Source organism: Desarmillaria tabescens, assembly GCF_030435595.1.
Source record: "Desarmillaria tabescens strain CCBAS 213 chromosome Unknown EV420scaffold_1, whole genome shotgun sequence".
NCBI lineage: Eukaryota > Fungi > Basidiomycota > Agaricomycetes > Agaricales > Physalacriaceae > Desarmillaria > Desarmillaria tabescens.
In genome coordinates this window covers 2,673,507-2,695,194 of record NW_026848300.1, presented here as the reverse complement: position 1 = coordinate 2,695,194, position 21,688 = coordinate 2,673,507, and the positions used below count along the sequence as shown (strand labels likewise).

The following is a 21,688-nucleotide window of genomic DNA, read 5'->3' as shown; positions in this document are numbered from 1 at the left end:
TCTTTTGCAAGACGCGACTTCGACAAAAACTATCTGTTGGGCAATGCCAGCCCTCTGCTTTCGTGCCCAGCCTTGGGTGCGATGGTTGCAGTCCAGGACGTTCGCCACGACGGTGACCACGCCTTCGAGGACACCACAGACGGTCATCGAGAAGGTGGTGCAGCGATATGCAGTCGGATTTCCTGAAGGAAAGGCAGTCAAGGCGGGCGACTACGTGATGATACGCCCAGAGCATGTCATGACCCACGACAACACTGGTCCCGTCATATCCAAGTGTGCTTCCTCTTTTCTTCACCTCGACGACGTCCTGACCGCAAAATCAGATTCAAGTCCATCGGGGCGACCAGGATACACAATACCTCCCAGCCCGTCTTCACTCTCGACCACGACGTGCAGAACAGGTCCCAGAAGAACCTCGCAAAGTACGCTGGCATCGAGGCCTTTGCCCGGCAGCATGGCATCGACTTTTACCCGTCTGGTCGGGGAATAGGACACCAAGTCTTGGTCGAGGAAGGATACGCCTTCCCACACACGCTCACTGTCGCCAGCGATAGCCATAGCAACATGTACGGCGGCGTCGGATGCGTCGGCACACCTATCGTTCGGACAGATGCTGCAGCGCTGTGGGCAACCGGGAAGACATGGTGGCAGGTCCCACGAATGGTCAAGGTCGAGCTACGCGGTCGCTTAGCCCCTGGTGTAACGGGAAAGGACGTTATCGTTGCTTTGTGTGGATCCTTCAACCACGACGAGGTCCTCAATGCTGCCATCGAATTCTCGGGAGACGGTATCCCAGCGCTGAGCATCGACGACCGCCTCACCATCGCTAATATGACTACAGAATGGGGCGCCTTGGCTGGCGTATTCCCTGTCGATCAGGTCACGTTGCAATGGTATGAAGACGCGGTTTCAGGGATGGAGGCACGGACATTCACCTCTGCCTCGGATCCTTCACTGATTCCTCCACCTCCGGACCATCCTCGTCTGAATCGTCAGCGTTTGAATTCTCTCCGTGCCGCCAATATCACGTCAGATCCCGACGCTGAATATTCTTCGCATCTCATCTTTGACTTGTCTACCCTCGTTCCCCATGTATCTGGTCCCAATAGCGTCAAAGTATCGACTCCTCTCCCAGTCCTCCAAGACGCACGGATTAATATCCAGAAAGCATATCTTGTCAGCTGTACCAACTCTCGGGTTTCCGATTTGGCAGCAGCTGCAGCCGTGATGAAGGGACACAAAGTCGCTCCAGGCGTAGAATTTTACGTCGCGGCTGCCAGCTCTGTTGTTCAGCAGGAATCCGAACGGCTGGGTGATTGGGAAACACTCGTCTTGTCTGGCGCAAAGGTTCTCCCAGCAGGATGTGGTCCTTGTATCGGACTTGGAACCGGGTTATTGGAAGAGGGGGAAACGGGTATCAGCGCTACTAACAGGAATTACAAGGGACGAATGGGTCATCCCAATGCTCAAGCATACCTTGCTTCGCCCGCTGTTGTTGCGGCCAGCGCTATCAAGGGGTACATATGCAGTCCAGACTCCTTAGATCCTAATGCGCTCCCAAAAACCAATACGCCTATATTTTCTATCTCTGATGTACCGCCGGCAGCAACTGTAGCTTCTTCCGCTACTGAGAACCCCGTCCTCCCAGGTTTCCCGTCCAAGTTTACCGGACCCCTTCTCTTCGCACCGCAGGATAACCTCAACACCGACGGCATATATCCCGGAAAGTACACCTACCAGGATGATATCACCCTGGAACGGCAAGCTGAAGTCGTGATGGAGAACTACGACCCCTCCTTTGCCTCAACCGTGTCTTCCATTCTCAAGAGTCAAAAAGAATCTCCCGATTCAACTGAGAAGAAAGGCGTCATTCTCGTGTCGGGGTACAACTTTGGCACAGGTTCTTCTCGTGAGCAGGCCGCGACAGCACTCAAAGCTGCTGGTGTGCCCGTTGTTATTGCGGGTTCCTTTGGTGACATCTTCAAGCGGAACGCGATTAACAATGGGTTGGTGTGCCTTGAGAGTCCGGAGCTCGTCAAGGACCTCACTGAGCAGTACGCCAAGGGTGGTCAACGAGGTGCGGGCGGGAATGATGGCGAGTTGACTGTCAACAAAGGTCTGTCTGTCGGCATCGGCATGGTAGATGGAAAGGTGGTCGTGACTTGGGCATCAGAGTGTCAGAGCAAGACTTACCACGTCAGGCCCATAGGTGCAAGTGTACAGGAACTGTGGATCTATGGAGGCCTGGAGGGGTATATTCTCAAGGAAATACAGTCCCAAGCCCAATAAAAAGTATATCCTTCATTAATTTTGACGAAACATTCATGTTGTATCCATAGAATTCAGTGATGTGGCAAAAGTACAGATGAGTTGTAGATAAGTAAATTCGGCATACACAAGTCCTGTTTTTTGGGATCGGAGGTATCACAGAAAAGGGTTCCATACACTACGATCCGAATCTTTGAAAGTGTTAGCTACGTCTGGCCGTGTATCGGGACAGAATTTGTCTTTCAGGACAGCGAATTTAGAGTTGTACTCGTCGATACCAATGTACGCACCGCACATACGTCGTTTGCCGTCAAACGCCGAGCGCCCATGAAGAACACGGTGGTTATTGACAACGACAGCGGTTCCAGGTGTCAGCTGGACCCAGTACTCCGAGTCTGGGCTGGTCAAGTTTTGGTTCCATTTCCTGATAGCATCATACCACTGATCAACGACGAGTGGATCAAGATGGTTCATGACGCTCCGATCATCGTTGTTCCAGCGTACTTGGTAAAGTTCACCTGTTTCGGGGTCGTGGTTTAGAACAGGTTGTGAGGCGTGATATAAATTTTTGGCCTCTCCCGCAGCATGCGCAGGAACCGGAACGCGGGACAGTAGGGAGTAGGCTTCGGGATGGAGTTCTTTCAGGATTGAAGCGACGTAGAACCCATCCACAAGTAGTGTCGCACCACCGGAGCCATCAGTGTGCGAAAGAAGATGGAATAGTTGTAAGCCGCAAGGATCAGTCTACATCGTTATTCAGTAACTGGAAATAGAAGGACGCGAAAGGACATACAAAATAAGTGTTGTCAGTGTGGGCACCGAGTGCCAGTGTAGTGTACGCTGTGTCACCTCTTGCAAGATCGGAGGTAAAGTCCCAGAATTTCCCATCTGAGGGTGGTCAACTTGAGGTGAGGAACAGTACAAAAAAATGAACTTACATTGAGTCTCGCGAATGAAGCCAATGCGCTCAGAGAGTTTTTCTGTCGCCTCTGTAGTTTGCGGAACATCCGACACAAATGAAAATCCAAACTTGTCAATGTTAGATAGCCATCGAAAGAGGCCAAGTTCGTCGTTTGCCATGACTTCCTCGTAGGAAACTGTTGGCGGTGATTGTTGTATTTTTGCACCCCACAGTATTTTTCTATGTACAATGAGGACTTTGATGAGCAAAAGGGTGAAGAAAGCTCACCCAGATAATGGTTCCGTCGTACGAAGTGGGGGATCATACGAATTTTCTTGTAGCCATGACCACGGGTATAGAGAAACATGCGCCGGCCAAGTCACCTGTAATCCATTCGGCTTGGATTCAACAGACAATGGCCTGATATCGGCGGGTATATCAAAAGTGTTTACGAGTCGCTGTTTCGTGACCGCGTGAAAACATCGTTCGCATCGGCAATGATCACGGAGCCATATATGATGACTGGGACTGTAGTAAGTCTCAGAAACAGGTTTAGGGTACAATCTACATACAATCGAGACCATGTCCTCGTATCCCATCCTATCGCGACTTTGCGGTCGTCCATACTAGAGATAGGCAGATCATCCGTCGATACATTTGGCAGAGGCTGGAGCTCTTCGACAAAAGCTGGAGACTTGGACCGCAGCGCTGCAGCAAATGCGGCGGTTCGCGACGGCGTCCAGTGATACACGGGTAATTTTTTGGAACACTGTGATATGCATGAGAATTGTGCTTGATAACCTCCATCTAAGAATATCCTACCGAAAGGCACCGAGCCAACGACCGACTTTCGAGGCGCATTGGCTGCTTTGCCAGGTTAGCAATTCGAGCAGACCACATCATTGACGAGCACGTCGACAGACGATGGGGAACGATGGTGATGGTCGACGTCCAAGTAAGACCCAGGCCTTGCCCTCGGCAAAGCTAGTGATGTCAGCGCAATTTGGTAATTATTATCTTATCAAGTCACGTCACGTGTACCGTGTCACATCGACGGGCCGTCCCTGCCGTCCCTCCCGCTCACTGCTCAACAAAGAGTCAAATGTTTTCAAAACGATAAATAAATATCATACACAGTAACTTCATAACGACAACAAATAAACATCGAAAATCCAGGAAAAACATAGTACAACCGCCTCATAGCAAAGAAAACAGCGATGAGTCCACATATCACAAGAAGAAACGCCTACTCCGTCCTCTGCTTCTTCCCGTCACCATCTTTCCCATCTTCATCCTCGCGGGGCCTCTTCTGGCCAGCATGAGCGCCGCTCCTAATCGTCTCTATCTCGGCTTCGATCCTTTGTCGATTCGCTCGCTCCTCCTCCCACATTTTTCGCATGTCCTCAAGCTGGGCTTGCAAGTCTCCCATCGCTTGATCCATCAAGAGCTTCTCCAGGGTCCACTTCTCAATATTTCTGGCTTCGTTCTCCTTGAGGTGGTGAATGTATTGCACTGCGCGCGACAGGATTGCGCCTTTGGCTTTTTCACCAGACCCGTTGGGAACAATGCGACCGAGTTCGTTAATGCCTTCGTTGATATTACCTCGGCGGCGGCGCTCGACTTCTTTCTGTACTAATCGTCAAAGAAACACTGCTGCACTGAAATATAGACGTACATGATTATCTTTGCGTTGCCTCGTCCACTCGTCACTCCCCATGGTAGCACCGCTCTTTGATCGCCTCCCGCCAAGGTTAGGATTGGGACCCTGGTTGATAGGTGGGGCGTTCTCAGGCTTCGGAGGAGGCTTGGCAGCGCCCTCGCCTTCATCGCTCCCCTCCTCTGTCTCTTTTTGCTGTCCTAGGTTGGGGGGACCTCGAGGATGCGAAGACGGACCAGGGTCGCTTATCCCAGGTCCAGGAAAGCCAGGGATGACGCCAACAAAGCCTTGCTGCTGGGCCAAATTGGATAAAATCTGGGCGGCATCGGCCTTGGGACCTTGGTCGGTGACCTGGGTTAAGAGTCAGAATCGAGAAGGGTGTAATAATGTCACATGAGAAACGGGGTGCTCGTCGGGGGCGTGATGACCACGATCACGTGTGGGATACAAGGCGCAACGAGGACGGCGTCGGTATTCTCGACATTGAATGATAAATAGAAGGCTCCTAGAGCGAAGAAATGACGAAGGGAAGGGGGAGCATACCTTGAATACTGGCAAATTACTTAACAAGGAGAGAATCTGCTCTCTCCCAAGGCCCAGAGAACTCAAATCTGGGGTCGTAGTGGGAACGGCATTTGACGGAGCCGCTGGTTGACCAGCCAATGCTGGGTCATGTTGCGCTGCAGCCTGGGGCATCGTTGTTGACTAAGAGTACAGAATTATTGCGTTACTGCAGTGGTTCGATAACTGCAGCTCAATAATTGTTCGTAATGAATCCTCAAAACACTATAGTAGAAAATAATTAATGTCTGCATGAATATGGCGGTCGACGAACGAAAGTGACCTGAGACTTGGGTTTGATAACAACCCGCAGGGCTGAATAATATAAAAAAATTCGGATCAATAGGCAGAATGGGTAGGAAACCACTGCAAGGGCCACAAAAGGGATGTATTGTAGTATGCCTGCTCGCTGTTGTCGACAATGAGCAGAATATACTGGTCGCGTCGAGGTAAAGTGGGGGGTGATGACTTTGGGAGGCCGTCACATGGGAATCACGCCTTTTGTGAGAGACCACGGGAAGGACCCCGGATACCAGATATATCTTCCCACGTGCGTCAGTCTGTTCTCCTGGGACTTTTAACTTTCGATATCTTGCTGGACGAATAAAATAAAGTAATCTTCAAGTTCCCCGAGGAACTTTTTCTGACAGTTTGCTGCAACAGTGCAGTCTGTCATCCCCAGAGGTATTCTGGGTCCCTATCCGGGTCAACTCCTGGCAATACCGGGGCGGATCTCCGTATGGGTATTCTGCGAAACAATCCCATGCACTCAAAGCGGCCTGAAGATTGAATGGAGTTTGCTGTGGGTCTATCTTCAGGAATTCAACAAGTCTACAAGACAACAGACGGGTATGTATACATAAATATTGAATCAGACTGCTATATTTCTTGCTCATTATAATTGTATTCATAGAAACTTCTAGAGTAGATTTGCAGAGTATAACATCTTCGCAGTGATTCGTTGACGTCGTTTCCAAATAAGGAAGCCTCCAGGAAGGACCGGCATTTCGGCGATAAGCGGTACAACTCAAATAGTCTTTCGGCCGAAAAGCATGACTCGAAAATATTTTTCAGTTCAGACTCTAGCTCTTGAATCCAACCACCATGGCCTCTCTCGCTACCCGTTCCGCCTCCCAGGCTCTCCGTGCTGCCTCTCGTCGTGCTCCTCGTGCAGCTGCGGCCAAAAATGTGCTCAAGTCTACCCAGACCGCTTCCTACTCTCTGCTCGCCAAGGCTGCGACCAAGCCTGTTCAAAAAGCAAACATCCAGGTATTTCTACTTCGTTTTCGAGATTCGTTTGATTCTAAATAGCTCATCTTGCAGGGTGTCCGTGGTGTCAAGACCCTCGACTTTGCCGGTACAAAAGAGGTTGTGTACGAGCGTAGCGACTGGCCCTTGGCAAAACTCCAGGACTACTTCAAAAATGACACTCTTGCTCTCATTGGATACGGTTCCCAAGGCCACGGACAAGGCTTGAACGCTCGTGACAATGGTCTCAATGTCATCGTTGGTGTCCGAAAGGACGGCGAGAGCTGGAAACAGGCTATTGCTGATGGCTGGGTACGTGATATCTCAATCGTTGCGTTGCAAACTTTTCTAACACGGTTCCTCAGGTCCCAGGCGAAACCTTGTTCCCCATCGAGGAAGCCATTAACAAGGGTACCATCATCATGAACCTTCTCTCCGACGCTGCGCAGTCGCAGACATGGCCCACCATCGCGCCTTTGATCACCAAGGGCAAGACCCTCTATTTCTCTCACGGTTTCTCTGTTGTGTACAAGGAGGATACCAAGGTCATCCCTCCCCCCGATGTTGATGTCATTCTTGTTGCTCCAAAAGGCTCCGGCCGTACCGTCCGAACTCTGTTCAAGGAAGGTCGTGGTATCAACTCCAGTGTCGCTGTCTTCCAAGATGTCACCGGCAAGGCCAAGGAGAAGGCCATTGCCCTCGGTGTCGGTATTGGATCTGGATACATGTACGATACCACCTTTGAGAAGGAGGTCTACTCCGATCTCTATGGTGAGCGTGGTGTGGTCAGTTGTAATTTTTTTCAGTAGACGCGACGCGACTGATATTTCAATCGATCACAGTTGATGGGAGCCATCCGTACGTCTTATCTACGCTTCACCTCGCTTGATGTTCTGACGTATGATGACAGAGGGTCTCTTCCTTGCACAATACCAGGTTCTCCGCAAAAACGGACACACGCCATCGGAAGCTTTCAACGAGACCGTTGAAGAAGCCACACAATCCCTATACCCTCTGATCGGACAGAAGGGGTAAGGTGTTTTTCCCGTGCTAGCGCTGCCCTGCTGATGGAACAACTCGCTTCTAGTATGGATTACATGTACAACGCATGTTCCACAACAGCCCGTCGTGGCGCTCTTGACTGGGCCCCCGTTTTCGAAAAAGCTAACGTCCCTATCTTTGAGCAACTATACGAGAGCGTAAGGAACGGTACTGAGACCAGGAAATCCCTCGAGTTCAACGGTCGCTCCACCTACCGTGAAGACCTCGCCAAGGAGCTCGCCGTCATCAACGACCAAGAAATCTGGAGAGCCGGTCCGTTTGTTCCGCCTCTTATTCATATCAATTGTGTTCTCACGACCACTTAATTGTAGGGAAGACTGTCCGATCATTGCGTCCGGATTACAAGCCGGAATCGGAGTAGACGCCTCGTACTGTCTATCCCAAAAGCATCGCTGGCGTCGTGTTTACTCCCTCGCGGTGCAGATATCTTATGTCGAGTTCGAGTCTTGTATGAAGTACGCTGTCGATCTATCTACCGGGAATGCAATTGTTATTGGAGCCGAAGCCCTAACCGAGTGTAGCCCACAAGGATTAATGCAAGTATTGATGTTCAGGTAGGCCGGTCCGGTACCAGGTGTATAAAAGCCAGTTCGTTTCTTGATCATCTTGATCGTCTCCTTCATGGCTACACTTTCATCTCTGGTTCAACTTCTGTCCCAGGGTCTTTCTCCGCCTCGGTTGACAAGTTTGGCCTCACCCATTCACGTCAAGGATGCTGCGGCTCCTTCGGATTGGGTCGAGGAGTTAAATAGCCGCCACAACGAGCGTGATTGCTCCTTCGATGCAGCATCACACGACTCTCACCAGCAGGATCACCGTCAGTTTCTATCAGAGCACCACAGTTCCCCCGATGTCCGTGACAAGTTTGCATTCAATCAACGACTTAGGCAAAAGCTTGAGGAGGCGAAGAAAGATAATACAATGATTAAACAGGATATTTCTGACCTTAGATCCACCTTGCGAGAGCTCTCTGTGTCTACGTTGCCTCCTTCTAAGTTCGAGCCTAAACCTCTAGTTGCCCCGCCAACTTTCCGGCATCCTTACAAAGGAAGTATCTGGGCTCTTCAGCCCGACGAGATCCACTACCGAAACGGCTTGATACTACCTTCACTTCCGCCACTAGTGCGCCACGAAACCCGACCTGCTCAGCCATTGTCCTCGCCTGCAGGGCCACAACTGTGCCAAAGTCTTATCCAAAGCCATGTCTCCTCTCTTTATCCAGGCTCATGACAATTTTCTGCGACTCCGCCTATGTTCGTTGATTCTGAGATTATGCAGCCCATGCTCTATCAGACCTCGCTACCGTCTGCCACCACGATTTCCGCACAGACGTTTGAAGAGAATACGAGCATGCACTCGCCTCAAATGCCGGTACCGACGGTACGCCACCAAGCTCAAGCCCTCCCTAGTCAAACTCTCGCCCCGACTGTGTTAAGAAGAGAAAGGTACACTATACCTCCCCGCAGACAAGACCCTGAAGTGGAATCAACCCAGCAGTTTTCCGGTAAGTGAATAGTGAATCGATATCTCACGATGTGATTTCTTATCCTCCGTAGAATCTTCATCTCAGGCTCGGAACGAAAGTCAACAAGTCCATCACCCTGACGCATCGCATATGAGTGCGACTAATTGCCACCTTCTTTAGCGTGGTGCTAATCTCTGATACGTAGACTCTCCTGCACAAGCATCTATGCCTCCAGAGAATCGAATGACGATCGCTCTGCTCCTCGAACGACCGAGATTGAAATACAAGTTGCCCAAGAACTGCCTTAGCTTAGAGAACCCTCGATTAAGCGACCCGGCTTCACTGTGGTGTAGATACTATTCGTTCTACACCGGAAGGATCCCCCTTCCCAGAGGAATCCGGCCCACAGCTCGTGGGTTACCAAGATACAATGATGTGGTAGGATGGCGAGCTTTCGTATGTTTCCGTCCACCGACAGGGATACACCTCGAAGATTCGGCCGCTTCGCCCCACGTTCTGTTTCTGGAGGCTCTTATGACTCTGTTCTCATCGGCCGGTGCATATCTCGCTATCTGTAAGCGGCTCAATCTGAAGTGCAACGAAACTGGAGTGCTATCGGGATATAAAGGACCGTTTATGGTTGATAATCAGGAAGAGATGGTTGAAGAGGTAGCAAAGCATCTCAACAACTGTGGTGTTACCGTCCTGTTTGCCGAGCAGTATATATTACCTTTCATGACGGAGCTGAAGAGGCAGCGAAATATTGTTGAGAATTAGGTAGATTTCGTTCTGGAAGTAGTACATTTTTATTGAACATCTTGAAATGCATCCGTGTCAAGTTCGGGCTATACGCGACATTTCCGCCGGTTGGGAGCATACCCGGCACCGGCGACTCTCAGGCTCTCGCTTAACTTGTGCTGATGCTGATGGAAGACTGCTCTTCCTGTCAACAGCCATGGCAAAGGACAGCGTATACGACCAAGCACGACAAGGCGGCAAGAAAGACTATGCAAAGATTGCCAATGCTCGTCTCGACAGCATACGCTCACAGTTCACCCAGTCGCCGAGAGCAGGGAAACTGAAGAATAAAGTATGTATCATCACCGGAGTTGGGTCGCTGAAGGGTATTGGGTGCGTATTGTCGACGTATACGTCCTTGCAGCTCTCATTTCTGTATCACAGGCGTGCCTCGGCGCTACTGTTCGCGCACGAAGGTCAGATGCCATTCAAAACTGCATCCAAGTTCTCTGGCCAACGTGGTTACAGGCGCCAAGCATCTCTACCTCATCGACTTTGACCCTACCAACCTTCCTAATCTCAAGGAAACGATTGAGAACAAGTATCCAGACGTCAAGGTTACGACATTGCAAGCGGATGGGTCAGACGAAGCTGCGATTTCAAGCGTTTGCAATCAAGCACTAGAAGAGGAAGGCCGCTTGGACGTGTTCTTCGCAAATGTAGGCTCTCAGTATTTCGTTTCATATTGTCGACCTCATATTCACGTAGGCGGGTATCTCATCCATGAAACATGTCTCCCAAATTACCGCCGAGGGCTTCATGAACATCATCAAAGTTAACGCACTCTCGTCCGTCAGGCCATCTTTCGCAGTACAACCATGATTTATCCTTGTCCCAGGTGCTTTTTGGCGGTCAAACACGGTTCAGCTGCAATGAAGAAGACCAATCCATCCAAAGGTAAAGATGTGAGCTCAGGGAGTATCATTCTCACAGCATCTGGTAAGTATACGTGACAGATTCTCACAAGACTTGCCTGACCATATTTATAGTTGCTGGTCTGCGTTCCGGAGCTGGTCCCGTGGATTGTGAGTCCTAATTATCATCATCTTGTTGGACAGCAGTTGTAATCCTTCTCCACTAGACAGCGCGAGTAAAGCAGCGTAAGCCCATACCTACTCATTGGTATTCTGCGTCTGATTATTCTCCTCAAAGTGTCAACTCTATCGCCAAAACTTCGTCGTACCAGCTCCAAAAAACAGACATCCGAGTAAACTCCATATGCCCCGGTCTTATTGAGACCGCCATGACAACTGCGACTTTCGATTTTGCAAGGGGAAGAGGCACCGATAGTAAATTGGGACAACTCAGTGCCCTTGGGCGTTATGCCATTCCAGAAGGTAACAGGTTCACCACCTCAAACCACACTGGCGCTAAGATTGCCTCTATTAGAAATTGCACCGTTGGCTGTGTATCTTGCTTCAGGTACATTACCTTTGTGTGATTGTCTTGGTTGGACTCTGACCGAGATAATGTAGACGATTCGAGTTATGTCAATGGACAGAATATAGCAATCGACGGGGGGCTTTCGGCGTCCGTTCCAGTCGTCCCAGGACGATGGGTATAGGTAAAACGAAATTCGGTATTTACGACTTCATACATACAATGCTCTCTGGTATGAGATGTCGGTTGATACCGCATACGGCTGTCGCCATGGCCTATTGCAACTTGTCGCAACGCGCAGGAATAATTTATAATTTTGTCATCATGAATGTCGCTGTAGAGTTCTCCAGATTCTGTCTTCAAGAGAACGCAGAACAGCCGATGAGGTGTTCAAACTCGTCATGAAGTAAGCCACGTTCCCTAGTGTGCGGAAATTCACACCGAAGGGTGCTCCCCCAGGTGCCGCAGAGAACTCGTTTCCTCCATCATCATATTGATCTATTGGGCGGAACACTGTTTCCGCTGAGTGTGAAGTGTATCCTAAGAGGAAGGATCAGCAACTCTGCGAAAAAGATACAAAAATTTAGAAGATTCACCAGCCTCGTCGTCTCGGATCTTAATCGCAAGCACCGTCCCCAGAGTCATCACCTCATCCACATTATCCATCCTAGAAACCGTCTCTATAAACACCGGGTCCCAGAAACTCCAAACAGAGTCACCCTCGCTCTTCCACTGTGCTTGAGCCTCCTTCCACGTGTCGCTCCCCGAAAGACCATCAATCATCTTCAACGTCTCGTTCGCAACCTCGCATCCCATAGCATGGGCCGTGTAGGAGTGACCATGAAGTAGCGCGTCGGCTTTCTTGTCACTGAGGAACGCCTCGTAGATCGAGTTCGAAGCCAGTGTCACAGCGAGAGGCAGTAAACCGCCGGTGAGGATCTTGGCGTTGACAGAAATATCGGGTTTAACACCAAGGATGGACGTGGTGCTCTCCATACCGATGCGGTATAACCCGACGAAGACCTCATCGAATATGACTGGGAGACCTGACCATGATGATGATGAAGATGATGATGGCCCACGAACTACGTCGACGAGAACACGCTGGAACAAGGGGTCCACGAATAACATCCCTCCTGCTCCCATGACCAGAGGCTCCATCACGAGGGCGCTGAGTGTGTGTCCTTTACGTTTGAGTGCATCCAGCGTTTTCTCAATACGCTCCTTGTAAACGCGTGCAAGAGGGGTGTCTAGCCTAGCAGCAACATCATAAACCCAGGCCAACGAATCACCTTGGACGACTGATATCTCTGAGGTAATCGATGGGGGAATAGATATCACAACCTTTCCTTGACGCATGGAAATCGTAGGAGGGTCGAGCCAATAACCTTTTGCGTGATGCCACTCGCACGTATAAACCCCCTCCTCACAAGCATTCATCGCCCCAATAGTATCCCCGTGATAGCTTCCTTTCAACCCAAGGATGCCTAACGACTTTTTCTGCACGTCGTCAAATTCTTTCCCTTCCCGGATTGTGAACGCGCGTAAAGCCATTTTGAGAGCAATCTCCATTCCAGTGGAACCATCATCCGAGAAATAAGCCTTAGATGCCCATCCTTTGCCAGGACCCTCTTTTACTAGTCGCTCGGCAAGTCGAAGAGCAGGGAGATGAGTGGCTCTTGGGAACATGACATGCCCGTATCGTCCGCTCGCTCTTGCGGCAGCCAGAGTAAGAGCAGGCTGGGTGTGGCCAAAAGCTTGTGTCCACCAGGATGCGGACCCATCGAACTGGGGCTGCAAGACGGAGGATGTTGGTGAAGATTGGTGGAGGACGGTAAAGAAGTCCGAGTATGCGCTATCGATGACATTGACATCTTGCTCCGTTTGATAATGCGAATGCTGGACGAAGGGCCACCAGATCGAATCTAGGGTACGACGAGGCATTGATTCCAGCTCCTCCAACCTATTCTTGTAACAAGCATCCAGGTGCTCGATACTCAACATTATACCATTTTCGTCACCTTCGGTAAGCAGAGACCGATAATATTCTTCCGTAGACGCGTGATTTTGGGAGGTATCTAAAAGTAAGGGAGGAGGAGCGTTTACGGTCGAAACATGGACTCCACGATCCGCAAAGTAGGGCTTCAAATACTCCCAGTTGCGGTAATACTCGTCGCGGAAGAGCAGGATAGCATCGACCAGGAAACCGCGGAGGACAAGCGATTCGTATGCAGAAATGGTGGACGAGATACCGCCAAGCTTGGAATCACCGACTAGAATGGTGGGAAGAAAAAGAGGCCGATAGCAATCCAACTGTGTTGTGCCAGAAAGAGTAGGACTATGTACGCCTGAAAACACCAAATGTTAGCACGGGGGTAAGAAGACACGAGTCAAGAAAAGCAGGAAACCATGCGCCGACACTCACTGTCCAAAGGCTAACTCTCACCTCCAGCAGTTTCCACATACATGTGGGAAGGATCTGGCGACGCTGCAGCGCACTGTCTAATGTGATGGGCAATAGAATTGATGACGGTCTGGTCTGTGGGAATCTGGAGGGAAATCAATCCACAGAGAGCTGGTACTCGATAACAATGCGTACTTGAGTTTCGTCGTTGCTGGTTGCGAGCCTGGCTGCAAGGTGAGGGCTCACGGGTTCTTGGTACTGGTACAGGCAATCTGCACGGATCCGGTCCTTGAAGGAACCGCTATATCGTTTTATATGCCTTTATATAATTCATTTAGAGAAGGATGGCGAGGGGGAGCAAGTCACTTACTCTACATCAGCGCTGTTGGCGTCACCGGTACTGACCGGCTTCAAATAAAAGACAGATTTTCCAGCTGCGGCCGATGCTCGAACCAGCGCCGACGTCAAGATGGTCTTTCCGACATCGGTATTCGCGCCAAAAACTTGGTGGACGCGTAAATGTTTGAAAAGAAGCGACATGGGCCGTCCGCCGTCGTCGTAGTCGGAGACAAGGGCAGATAAGATTAGATGCAATTTTTGATTTTGATCTTACATATCGTGACTCGACTTGCTTTCCTTTCTCCCACCACCATGCCCATCCTTGGCCTTCCGGAATCATTCAAATCAACGGGCCCGGCTCATTTCGTCATTGAAAAGGTCATCCGGCCGAATATTCTAGCCTTACACCCGTATCGGTGTGCTCGAGATGACTACAAGGAAGGGATCCTGCTCGACGCGAACGAAAATGCCCTAGGACACTCCATATCACCTCCATCCGATGCATCAGAGATAGACGCTGCCCTCGAGCTCAATCTTCACCGTTATCCTGACCCGTCCCACGACCCCATCAAGGAACGAATCGCGACCTTGCGCTCAATTGCTGGCGTTGACCATGTCTTCCTCGGTGTGGGGTCAGACGAGGTCATCGACCTCCTCATGCGCGTCTGTGTCGCGCCAGAGCGAGAGAAGATCTTGATTACCCCACCGACGTACGGGATGTACGCTGTCTGTGCCCAGGTGAATGATGTCGGCGTCGTCAAGGTTCCTCTTGAGTTGAGTGGTGCAAAAGGAGAAGGCGGCACTACTGGACGCTTCAGCGTCAAGGTCGACGAGGTGTGAACGTTTCTTTCAGTAATATATTTACAGCTGATCCGATTACCCTGAACAGGTCAAAAAAGCAGTAGATGCCGATCCTTCTATCAAGTTAATTTTCCTGTGTTCCCCTGGGAATCCTACGGGAACCCTCATTCCTCTATCCTCTATACGGGAAATACTTGATTATCCAGGTTTCAGGGGTATCGTAATAGTAGATGAAGCCTATGTCGATTTCGCCGGCGCCGATGCAAGTGCGGTATCTCTTGTCAGAGAATACACCAACTTGTGCGTTATGCAAACCGTCAGTAAAAGCTTCGGTCTTGCAGCCATTAGGTATGTCTTTCCCCGATATACATCTAAAAAATCGAACTTACCACTCGCTCGACAGATTGGGTATAGCCATTGCCCAACCACCACTAATACAAATCCTCTCGAATACCAAAGCGCCTTACAACATATCCACGCCAACCGCCCACCTCGCCTTGTCCGCCCTGTCTCCCTCAGCGGTAGACGCGATGCATTCCAAAATAAATACCCTTATCACTTCCCGGACTAAATTGCTCCAATCGTTGTCCGCACTCGCGGTCCTCGGGCTGGGTCCTTCCGTAGGTGGTAACGACGCCAACTTCATCGTGGTTCCGGTTTTATCCAAAGGCGGTACCAAACCTGACAATGTCAGGTCACAGAAAGTTTACAAATCGTTGGCAGAGGAGAATGGTGTTGTAGTCCGATTTAGAGGCAATGAGCCAGGATGCGAAGGCTGTCTTAGAATTACGGTCGGGAGTGAAGAGGAGAATGAAGTAGTCGTTAGAAAGCTCAGAGAAGTACTTCAGCAGTTGTAAGAATAGAAAGAACTAGACGTGAAACGTTCTGAATTTGACAAGAGTTTGAAACTCAAAAGTCCACCATTCCATGAAGCGTCAAGAGAAATACCGGAAACGAACTATGGAAGAAGAACAATCAGACACCCGCGGATTCTACAAATTAGCCAAAAATACAATATGTAACAATGCAGCAATCAGCTCCTCCAATACTGAGCCAAGTCATGAATCCGATCCAACACCACCGTAATATACGACGTCTCATTCAACAACGTCTCGAAATGTTTAATCGCCTCCTCCTCTGTAAGATCTAACCGAAATTTCTCCTGCAACTGCTCGTGTACATCCCGGTGCTTGATATCCGGTATGTTAGCATCTACCATCAACGATACCAAGTTCAGTATAAGATTCGCGTTCTTTCGCAAGATCGAGAACGCCGTGAAGCAAAAATTCTTGAAGCGGGCATAGTGGGGTGATTGTGCGCCTCCCATTCCATCAACCATTTCTTTGCAGACTTTGACCGCGGGTGGGAAGGGTTTGGGATCTCGTCCTAAGATGTATCCAAAGTCGACTGTAATTCATGAGATAAGATGCGACACTCCATATATGCATAGGCTGCTTACCATGGAAAAAGTGCCCTAGAAGCTCAAGATTAGAAAGTAGAAGCAGTGTAGTGAGAGGGTACGCACCATCAGGAGCGACCAAAAGATTATCTAAATGGCGATCGCCAACACCGAGCAGGTAGGTCACCACACAGTAGCCAGCTAAACCATCAATCAGAGCCAGCTCAGCGAACTTACTCAAAAACGTACCACAGCTCCGCACGAAAGTATCGACCACACCCGGCTCGACCCCTAAGGTCCCGACACTTCCCTCGTCGGGGTAATTAGCGCGAAGATAATTAAGAAGGTTCCCATGCTCGCTAACAATAGCAGCGATAGTCTTACTAGGGATATACTGCACCATTCCCTGCAACGGACCCGTGGCCAGGACATCATACGGGCTCAACTTCAAATCCAGGTTCTCCTTCCTCAACAACCGATCCATCAGCGTAAAGAGCTGTATGACAAGCTGATCCTGTCGCATATCATCGCCATCCTTGAAGATCACAGGATATTCTGAGCCATTGGAGCACTGGAAATACAGCAGCATCGGGTACAAATTCGACTTGAACACCGACGACCTTTCTGCGATAATACCGGTGATTTCGATGCGAGCGTTGAGAGGAAGGGGGAGTGGGGGTATGGAGTTCAAGCCATTCTTTGAGTCGTTGATGATCGAACGAAGCTTTTCAATCTTCTTCGGTCGAGGATCCTTGGATGTACGAAGCTCTTTGGCACGCTTGGCCAGTGTTTCAACAAGCTGTCCTTGCCGTCGCATTAATTCGCGACGGTTGGAGCCATCGGGTGACTAGGAATAAGTATCACTCAGCAAAGAATTAAAAGATAGTCTGAGGACAAACTTACCTCTAAGATCTTGTTCATGAACTTGAACACAACGCGTCCGTACATCTTCGAAATCACCTTGTCTTCAAGGGCCACCTCCACCATGAGATACCAGTATAACCGATTGCCAAGAATAGGGTTCTGTACGCCGCGAGATATGAGGAAGTCTGTGAGGCCACTGTCATCGTATGATATTGCGCTAGAGACAGATCTCGACGACCGTGCATCGCTGGCGGCGCTTTCAAACTTCAGGGCCTGTACCAATTGCAGTAGATATAAGAGTAGTTCCTGCATGAGTCGATATTAGATTAAGGTGAAACCAAGAATTTGCACACTTACATCGTCATCTGCTCTATTCAGTTGTTTGACAGCGAATGCTCTTACGCGAGAATCCACCGTGCCAGGACCAAGCAGTTCTAGTGCGTCGTCTGTGTCGATCTCTGTCCACTGGGGCAGGAGTTCTTCTACTGCTTGTTTCACCTCTGATGGATCGCGCCACGTCACAGAATTGAGAAACTTGGTAAGGCCTCTCTTGTCGCGGGCAAGGTAAAAGCGGAATTTCCATATCAGATCCTTCTCCTCGGAATTGAGAGGCTGACTAGGGGCATAATTCAGGATTTCACCGATATTATCACGAATTTTGGCATTCGGTTTGAGTTCTCGGTCGTATGGGCCGCTTCGGTGACTCCGAACGAGTCGCCGGTGTTTATCCTCCACGGGGTTCTCTCGAACGATGTCAGGATCAATTATACTCCAGAGATGATGAGAATCATGGGTGGCTGATGACGATGATGCACCGGGTACAGGAGTTGGTGGCGGAGGTGCTGATGATGTGGACGCCGCCGGTTGGGGAGGAGGCTCTGGCTCGTTGAATATTACGGGAAAATCGAATCGAGGCAAATCAATGTAGAGATACAAGTTATCGGATTTCTGGGTTTCTGCAGCGTGTACTTCCTCCATCTTTCGAAACGTCATCTTGTCGAGCCAGTCTGACTTTGGGAGGTCACCACGCTCGTATTTCTTCACGAGCTAAAGCAGGATGAGAATGCATACTGCAGAAAGAGCTTACCATACGGACCTTTTCTAGCCTACCCATCTCGTCCCTCGACCCATATTTGCTTGGGGTACTTGTTTCCGCAGATCCGTCGGCTTCTACGCCCTGCCAGAGTAATAAACGGTGCTTGCCCCGCCGCAAAGTCCTAGTTCGTGTAAGGCACGCTGTAATAACAGAAACTGTGGTCGCACCATTTCTTGCCAAAGAGTCGAAAAGTCGATCCGCCAACAGGCGTAGCTGTTCTCGGTCCAGCGATATCCCACACGGTAAAGGTTATCTGAGAGTTGAGTGGCAGGTCACAGTATCGAATGGGAAGGGTTATCCACTCGTTCCACCTACAGCGTCGTTAGTAGGCTAGCAACGCCAGCATAGAGAGAAAACGAACGTGTATGAATTTTTGAACGCCTTGAATGCAGTTCGAAAGGGAATGGTAAGGGGTTTGTTGTCGGCGACGAGCTGACAGGTTACGTAGAGATCTGACAACGTGCTTGAGCCTAGGATGTAGTGAAATTGGGACAGCAGTATCCAGCAGCACTTACGCAGACTGAACACCGTGAAAGCGCAGCTCTGGCTTATCCAGCAGCTCGGTAAAGGTCCTAGGATGTCGAATGCCCTCAAGTTGGTTTCTATCACGAGGCTGAGTCAATTATACACAGAATATTGTGGCCCTTACATTCGAAAGGTGACGGGCATTTTGAGATTGGAAAGGGTAGCAAAGGTAAAATCATCGCGGTTATCCTTGTCCATAGTGGCGGGAAGAGAGGGAGAAAGGCCCAATTAGGGATGCTGCTGCACGCGTCTTATCCTAAATACGGCGCAATCGCGACACGAAGTACGCAAAAACACATACGAGAGTTGTCCCTTCTGTAGAGCTGCAAAGTAGAATAGCATAGCAATAAGTAGTGATACGGTTCTAAATAATCTTGGCGTTTTAAGGAATACTATCTACATACTCATTGCAAAATACGAGAGCTGCACTACAAGGAGGCATAAAAAGTACAATTGATGAATACATGTTTGATCTTTGCCTTCAGAGCTTCCTACTCTATGTCTGCGAAGCACTGAAAATGTCATTCGTACCCTGTATCTTTTCATGGTCGGCCAAATTAGCTTGCGCCTCGTAGACGGTTATTACGGGATTAGATTTGCGCTAGGAAAAAGATTGAACATAAAAACTGGGCATAGCAGGAGACGGCACACCTCAGTCCATTGGCCAAGAAATCCGACATAGTAAATTCTAGTGGTTTCTGCACCCTGAGAAGCGGGGAAAAAGAGAGTGATAGAAGAAACATTGGAGAATTTTGCTGCTCTGTAGAAAATTAGACTCATTGACAGCTACTAAGAGATCCACTTACTTGACGGCGTATTCTCCTACGTCTCTGCTTTGAACAACATCAAATTCCTGCACAGGCATCTTGTCATTAACATCTTCAAAGTCCAAGGCGTCCTCGTTCGCGAACTGAAGCGAGCGTTAAGTTGAAGAATACAATACGCGCATAGAAGACGAAGCCTTACAACAGCCACTTTCGCTGGTGTCTGGTCGGCGGGCCCGGTTTTCAATAACAGAGAGCGAAGCTTGACAGAACCGGTGAATGGAATCCGCAGAATCCTACGCTACGTAAGATGAGGTACAAGCAGTCATTCGTGCGCATACAGCTGGTCGTCCGCATCAGATTCCAAAGACTGATTCGTTCTTGGTTACAAAGAGACGAATAATTTGAGGGACTCGGTGTCACCTTTTCCTCGCTGGTTCGTTCATGCCAAGGCTTGATGACTTCCGGACCGTCACCAGTAGCATTCAGTGCAACGACATTGTCGCGATCGATATGCATAAAGAGGTTGTCATTGGGTCCAACGTCAGAAGTGTCATGGTCGTGGTCACCGTGGTCATGGTCGTGGCTTTCATGGCCGCAGCTGGCATCGTGGTGGTGAGCCATGGTCGACGTTGGAGTAGAAGAAGCGACATGTAATTTGACGGCAATTGCTTGCCATTGCCCGTGCAAGCAAACAATGACGTCATAAAAGAGGAATGCCGAGAATGTCCCGTTTGGTCCCGTTCCTCCTCATGCAGCAAGCGATCTAAAGTTGTTGTAAAGCGCAAAGGCGAAAATATCTCTTTAGATTTAACCCTGCGGTAGTACGGCTCCTCGGTGTACTAGGATGCTCAACATCTTTGAGAAATGTACTGATAATTGCGACTCTCACCTTGTTAATCTCATCTCGCTTACGCGAAGGAACCGATCACTCCCGGGCCATGGTGGCGGTCATGACTAGAACAGGAAAATAGAATCCATCTCTTATCCTGTTCACCACCATGTCCGGCATTTACAAACAGGCATTTGCCATCGGTGGACTCGAGGTCAAGGTCCTATCAAGGCATGAAGAGGCGGATCCGAAACCTGCCTTTGTGCTTTTTGTTCTTCACGGTCGACATGGACACTCTGAAGATCAAAATGTGACATCCATAGTCCGTGGCTTATTGCAAGAGAAAAATAACGATTCTCAGCGTAAACTATATATTGTGACCTTTGTACGCGCAAATCGCTTAACATTTTGCCATCGTCTTCTTAATACCCATCCACAGGACCAGAGAAACCATGGTCATAGAATGGTGGATCCCAGAGCTAATGAGGGCTGGAGCAAGGTTGCAGCCAAAAACAACGAACAACATGCGTAAGAATCTCACTGTACACTTTCATCTGTATCTTATTCCTCGGTTGTTACAGAATAGACATGTACAGCTTACAAAGTACGGCCATCTCTTAGTGTGTCGAGTCTAAGCTCAGCCTTGAAAGCTGGAACGGCCAGGGACGTATCGTTCCTCATCGATTTTCTACCGGCCTATCTGTTCCCTGAGCAGGAACGCATTATAGCCGACTGGGGAGTTACCGGTGTCAGTCTTGGCGGACATTCTACCTGGATCTCTTTGAGCCAAGGTAAGTCTCCACCTCTGTGCATGCGAATTGCCTTCAAACACCTACAGAACCTCGTTTGACAATTGGAATACCTATCATTGGTTGCCCAGACTATCTCACTCTTATCTCAGCACGAGCAGAGAAGTTTGGGATATCTTTAGAGAAATCCTCATATCTGCCGGACAGTCTCCTGATGCTGATACAGCGCTCGGACCCGACTTCCACTGCATATACATCCGATAACTCCTCGAATCCCTTCTTGGGCAAGAAGATCTTGGTCTTGTCAGGAGCTGACGATCTTCTTGTTCCGTGGTCGGCTAGCGAGCCTTTTGTGACCGGGCTGGTCGTCGGGGAGAAGGGCGCAAAGCACGTCTTCGTACAGGAAGGAGTCGGCCACAAGTGCACGCCTGAAATGGTCCAGCAATTGGTCGAGTTCGTTCGCACACACTCTAATTAGATTGTGAAATAAATAAATGAAAATGAATAAATAAATACCATGTATGACTAATCGCGGGTCATGTTTGGATAGATGTAGTGGCGGCTTGTGCAGCTGT

General features: G+C 49.5%; 11 protein-coding genes across 11 annotated transcripts; 6 read left to right on the top strand and 5 right to left on the bottom strand.

Annotated features, from left to right (window-relative positions):
- Window positions 1–43: 43 nt before the first annotated feature.
- On the top strand, window positions 44–2,289 carry EV420DRAFT_1257059 (uncharacterized protein; the record flags this gene model as incomplete). The annotated part of the gene is made up of 2 exons (XM_060466811.1): window positions 44–273; window positions 324–2,289. The coding sequence occupies 2 exons, from the start codon at window positions 44–46 to the stop codon at window positions 2,287–2,289; spliced, it is 2,196 nt and encodes a 731-aa protein (XP_060339806.1).
- A 135-nt stretch (window positions 2,290–2,424) lies between these two features.
- Window positions 2,425–4,069, bottom strand: EV420DRAFT_1616424 (uncharacterized protein; the record flags this gene model as incomplete). Its single annotated transcript, XM_060475116.1, has 6 exons — window positions 2,425–3,012; window positions 3,062–3,156; window positions 3,207–3,409; window positions 3,458–3,691; window positions 3,742–3,938; window positions 3,992–4,069. The coding sequence occupies 6 exons, from the start codon at window positions 4,067–4,069 to the stop codon at window positions 2,425–2,427; spliced, it is 1,395 nt and encodes a 464-aa protein (XP_060339805.1).
- A 203-nt stretch (window positions 4,070–4,272) lies between these two features.
- Window positions 4,273–5,973, bottom strand: EV420DRAFT_1497938 (uncharacterized protein). Its single transcript, XM_060470945.1, has 4 exons — window positions 5,671–5,973; window positions 5,370–5,612; window positions 4,845–5,177; window positions 4,273–4,796 (listed from the first exon to the last, which is right to left on the bottom strand). The coding sequence occupies exons 2-4, from the start codon at window positions 5,520–5,522 to the stop codon at window positions 4,416–4,418; spliced, it is 867 nt and encodes a 288-aa protein (XP_060339804.1). The 5' UTR covers window positions 5,523–5,612; window positions 5,671–5,973; the 3' UTR covers window positions 4,273–4,415.
- Window positions 5,974–6,347: 374 nt separating this feature from the next.
- EV420DRAFT_1742499 (6-phosphogluconate dehydrogenase) lies at window positions 6,348–8,204 on the top strand. The gene is made up of 7 exons (XM_060480045.1): window positions 6,348–6,656; window positions 6,711–6,947; window positions 7,001–7,420; window positions 7,478–7,493; window positions 7,546–7,666; window positions 7,723–7,949; window positions 8,009–8,204. The coding sequence occupies exons 1-7, from the start codon at window positions 6,492–6,494 to the stop codon at window positions 8,056–8,058; spliced, it is 1,236 nt and encodes a 411-aa protein (XP_060339803.1). The 5' UTR covers window positions 6,348–6,491; the 3' UTR covers window positions 8,059–8,204.
- A 927-nt stretch (window positions 8,205–9,131) lies between these two features.
- EV420DRAFT_84829 (uncharacterized protein) lies at window positions 9,132–9,999 on the top strand. Its single transcript, XM_060483698.1, has 2 exons — window positions 9,132–9,201; window positions 9,254–9,999. The coding sequence occupies exon 2, from the start codon at window positions 9,388–9,390 to the stop codon at window positions 9,937–9,939; it is 552 nt and encodes a 183-aa protein (XP_060339802.1). The 5' UTR covers window positions 9,132–9,201; window positions 9,254–9,387; the 3' UTR covers window positions 9,940–9,999.
- A 118-nt stretch (window positions 10,000–10,117) lies between these two features.
- EV420DRAFT_1662801 (uncharacterized protein) lies at window positions 10,118–11,881 on the top strand (the record flags this gene model as incomplete). The annotated part of the gene is made up of 10 exons (XM_060478937.1): window positions 10,118–10,293; window positions 10,345–10,376; window positions 10,429–10,619; window positions 10,669–10,748; window positions 10,799–10,899; window positions 10,950–10,985; window positions 11,042–11,060; window positions 11,113–11,297; window positions 11,350–11,382; window positions 11,436–11,881. 10 exons carry the CDS (start codon window positions 10,118–10,120, stop codon window positions 11,522–11,524), a joined length of 942 nt encoding a protein of 313 aa, XP_060339801.1. The 3' UTR covers window positions 11,525–11,881.
- On the bottom strand, window positions 11,532–14,284 carry EV420DRAFT_1662795 (pyridoxal phosphate-dependent transferase; the record flags this gene model as incomplete). The annotated part of the gene is made up of 5 exons (XM_060478936.1): window positions 11,532–11,880; window positions 11,937–13,688; window positions 13,787–13,889; window positions 13,940–14,063; window positions 14,115–14,284. The coding sequence occupies 5 exons, from the start codon at window positions 14,282–14,284 to the stop codon at window positions 11,663–11,665; spliced, it is 2,367 nt and encodes a 788-aa protein (XP_060339800.1). The 3' UTR covers window positions 11,532–11,662.
- Window positions 14,285–14,352: 68 nt separating this feature from the next.
- On the top strand, window positions 14,353–15,978 carry EV420DRAFT_84641 (histidinol-phosphate aminotransferase). The gene is made up of 3 exons (XM_060483696.1): window positions 14,353–14,917; window positions 14,973–15,232; window positions 15,288–15,978. Exons 1-3 carry the CDS (start codon window positions 14,396–14,398, stop codon window positions 15,739–15,741), a joined length of 1,236 nt encoding a protein of 411 aa, XP_060339799.1. The 5' UTR covers window positions 14,353–14,395; the 3' UTR covers window positions 15,742–15,978.
- EV420DRAFT_84738 (atypical/PIKK/PI3K protein kinase) lies at window positions 15,830–19,000 on the bottom strand. Its single transcript, XM_060483697.1, has 11 exons — window positions 18,893–19,000; window positions 18,759–18,845; window positions 18,605–18,706; window positions 18,411–18,554; window positions 18,244–18,364; window positions 17,505–18,194; window positions 17,187–17,453; window positions 16,533–17,130; window positions 16,410–16,484; window positions 16,344–16,358; window positions 15,830–16,291 (listed from the first exon to the last, which is right to left on the bottom strand). The coding sequence occupies exons 1-11, from the start codon at window positions 18,964–18,966 to the stop codon at window positions 15,918–15,920; spliced, it is 2,547 nt and encodes an 848-aa protein (XP_060339798.1). The 5' UTR covers window positions 18,967–19,000; the 3' UTR covers window positions 15,830–15,917.
- A 76-nt stretch (window positions 19,001–19,076) lies between these two features.
- On the bottom strand, window positions 19,077–20,183 carry EV420DRAFT_1497895 (galactose-binding domain-like protein). Its single transcript, XM_060470944.1, has 6 exons — window positions 19,956–20,183; window positions 19,874–19,902; window positions 19,735–19,828; window positions 19,575–19,678; window positions 19,420–19,528; window positions 19,077–19,369 (listed from the first exon to the last, which is right to left on the bottom strand). The coding sequence occupies exons 1-6, from the start codon at window positions 20,154–20,156 to the stop codon at window positions 19,265–19,267; spliced, it is 642 nt and encodes a 213-aa protein (XP_060339797.1). The 5' UTR covers window positions 20,157–20,183; the 3' UTR covers window positions 19,077–19,264.
- Window positions 20,184–20,533: 350 nt separating this feature from the next.
- EV420DRAFT_1258551 (Alpha/Beta hydrolase protein) lies at window positions 20,534–21,591 on the top strand (the record flags this gene model as incomplete). Its single annotated transcript, XM_060466896.1, has 5 exons — window positions 20,534–20,749; window positions 20,804–20,892; window positions 20,946–20,968; window positions 21,015–21,155; window positions 21,203–21,591. 5 exons carry the CDS (start codon window positions 20,534–20,536, stop codon window positions 21,589–21,591), a joined length of 858 nt encoding a protein of 285 aa, XP_060339796.1.
- Between the last annotated feature and the right edge of the window lie 97 nt (window positions 21,592–21,688).

Coding starts and splice junctions, on each gene's coding strand:
- EV420DRAFT_84829 (XM_060483698.1), top strand. CDS start 9,388: ATGCCTCCAGAGAATCGAATGACGATCGCTCTGCTCCTCGAACGACCG.
- EV420DRAFT_84641 (XM_060483696.1), top strand. CDS start 14,396: ATGCCCATCCTTGGCCTTCCGGAATCATTCAAATCAACGGGCCCGGCT. Junction 14,918..14,972: donor TCAGCGTCAAGGTCGACGAG/GTGTGAACGTTT, acceptor TACCCTGAACAG/GTCAAAAAAGCAGTAGATGC. Junction 15,233..15,287: donor TTCGGTCTTGCAGCCATTAG/GTATGTCTTTCC, acceptor CTCGCTCGACAG/ATTGGGTATAGCCATTGCCC.
- EV420DRAFT_84738 (XM_060483697.1), bottom strand. CDS start 18,966: ATGGACAAGGATAACCGCGATGATTTTACCTTTGCTACCCTTTCCAAT. Junction 18,365..18,410: donor CGACTCTTTGGCAAGAAATG/GTGCGACCACAG, acceptor TACACGAACTAG/GACTTTGCGGCGGGGCAAGC. Junction 17,131..17,186: donor TCATGAACAAGATCTTAGAG/GTAAGTTTGTCC, acceptor ACTTATTCCTAG/TCACCCGATGGCTCCAACCG.
- EV420DRAFT_1497895 (XM_060470944.1), bottom strand. CDS start 20,156: ATGGCTCACCACCACGATGCCAGCTGCGGCCATGAAAGCCACGACCAT. Junction 19,829..19,873: donor TCTGATGCGGACGACCAGCT/GTATGCGCACGA, acceptor TACGTAGCGTAG/GATTCTGCGGATTCCATTCA. Junction 19,529..19,574: donor GTAGGAGAATACGCCGTCAA/GTAAGTGGATCT, acceptor AATTTTCTACAG/AGCAGCAAAATTCTCCAATG.
- EV420DRAFT_1497938 (XM_060470945.1), bottom strand. CDS start 5,522: ATGCCCCAGGCTGCAGCGCAACATGACCCAGCATTGGCTGGTCAACCA. Junction 5,178..5,369: donor GTAATTTGCCAGTATTCAAG/GTATGCTCCCCC, acceptor CTCTTAACCCAG/GTCACCGACCAAGGTCCCAA. Junction 4,797..4,844: donor GGCAACGCAAAGATAATCAT/GTACGTCTATAT, acceptor CGATTAGTACAG/AAAGAAGTCGAGCGCCGCCG.
- EV420DRAFT_1742499 (XM_060480045.1), top strand. CDS start 6,492: ATGGCCTCTCTCGCTACCCGTTCCGCCTCCCAGGCTCTCCGTGCTGCC. Junction 6,657..6,710: donor TTCAAAAAGCAAACATCCAG/GTATTTCTACTT, acceptor CTCATCTTGCAG/GGTGTCCGTGGTGTCAAGAC. Junction 6,948..7,000: donor AGGCTATTGCTGATGGCTGG/GTACGTGATATC, acceptor ACGGTTCCTCAG/GTCCCAGGCGAAACCTTGTT.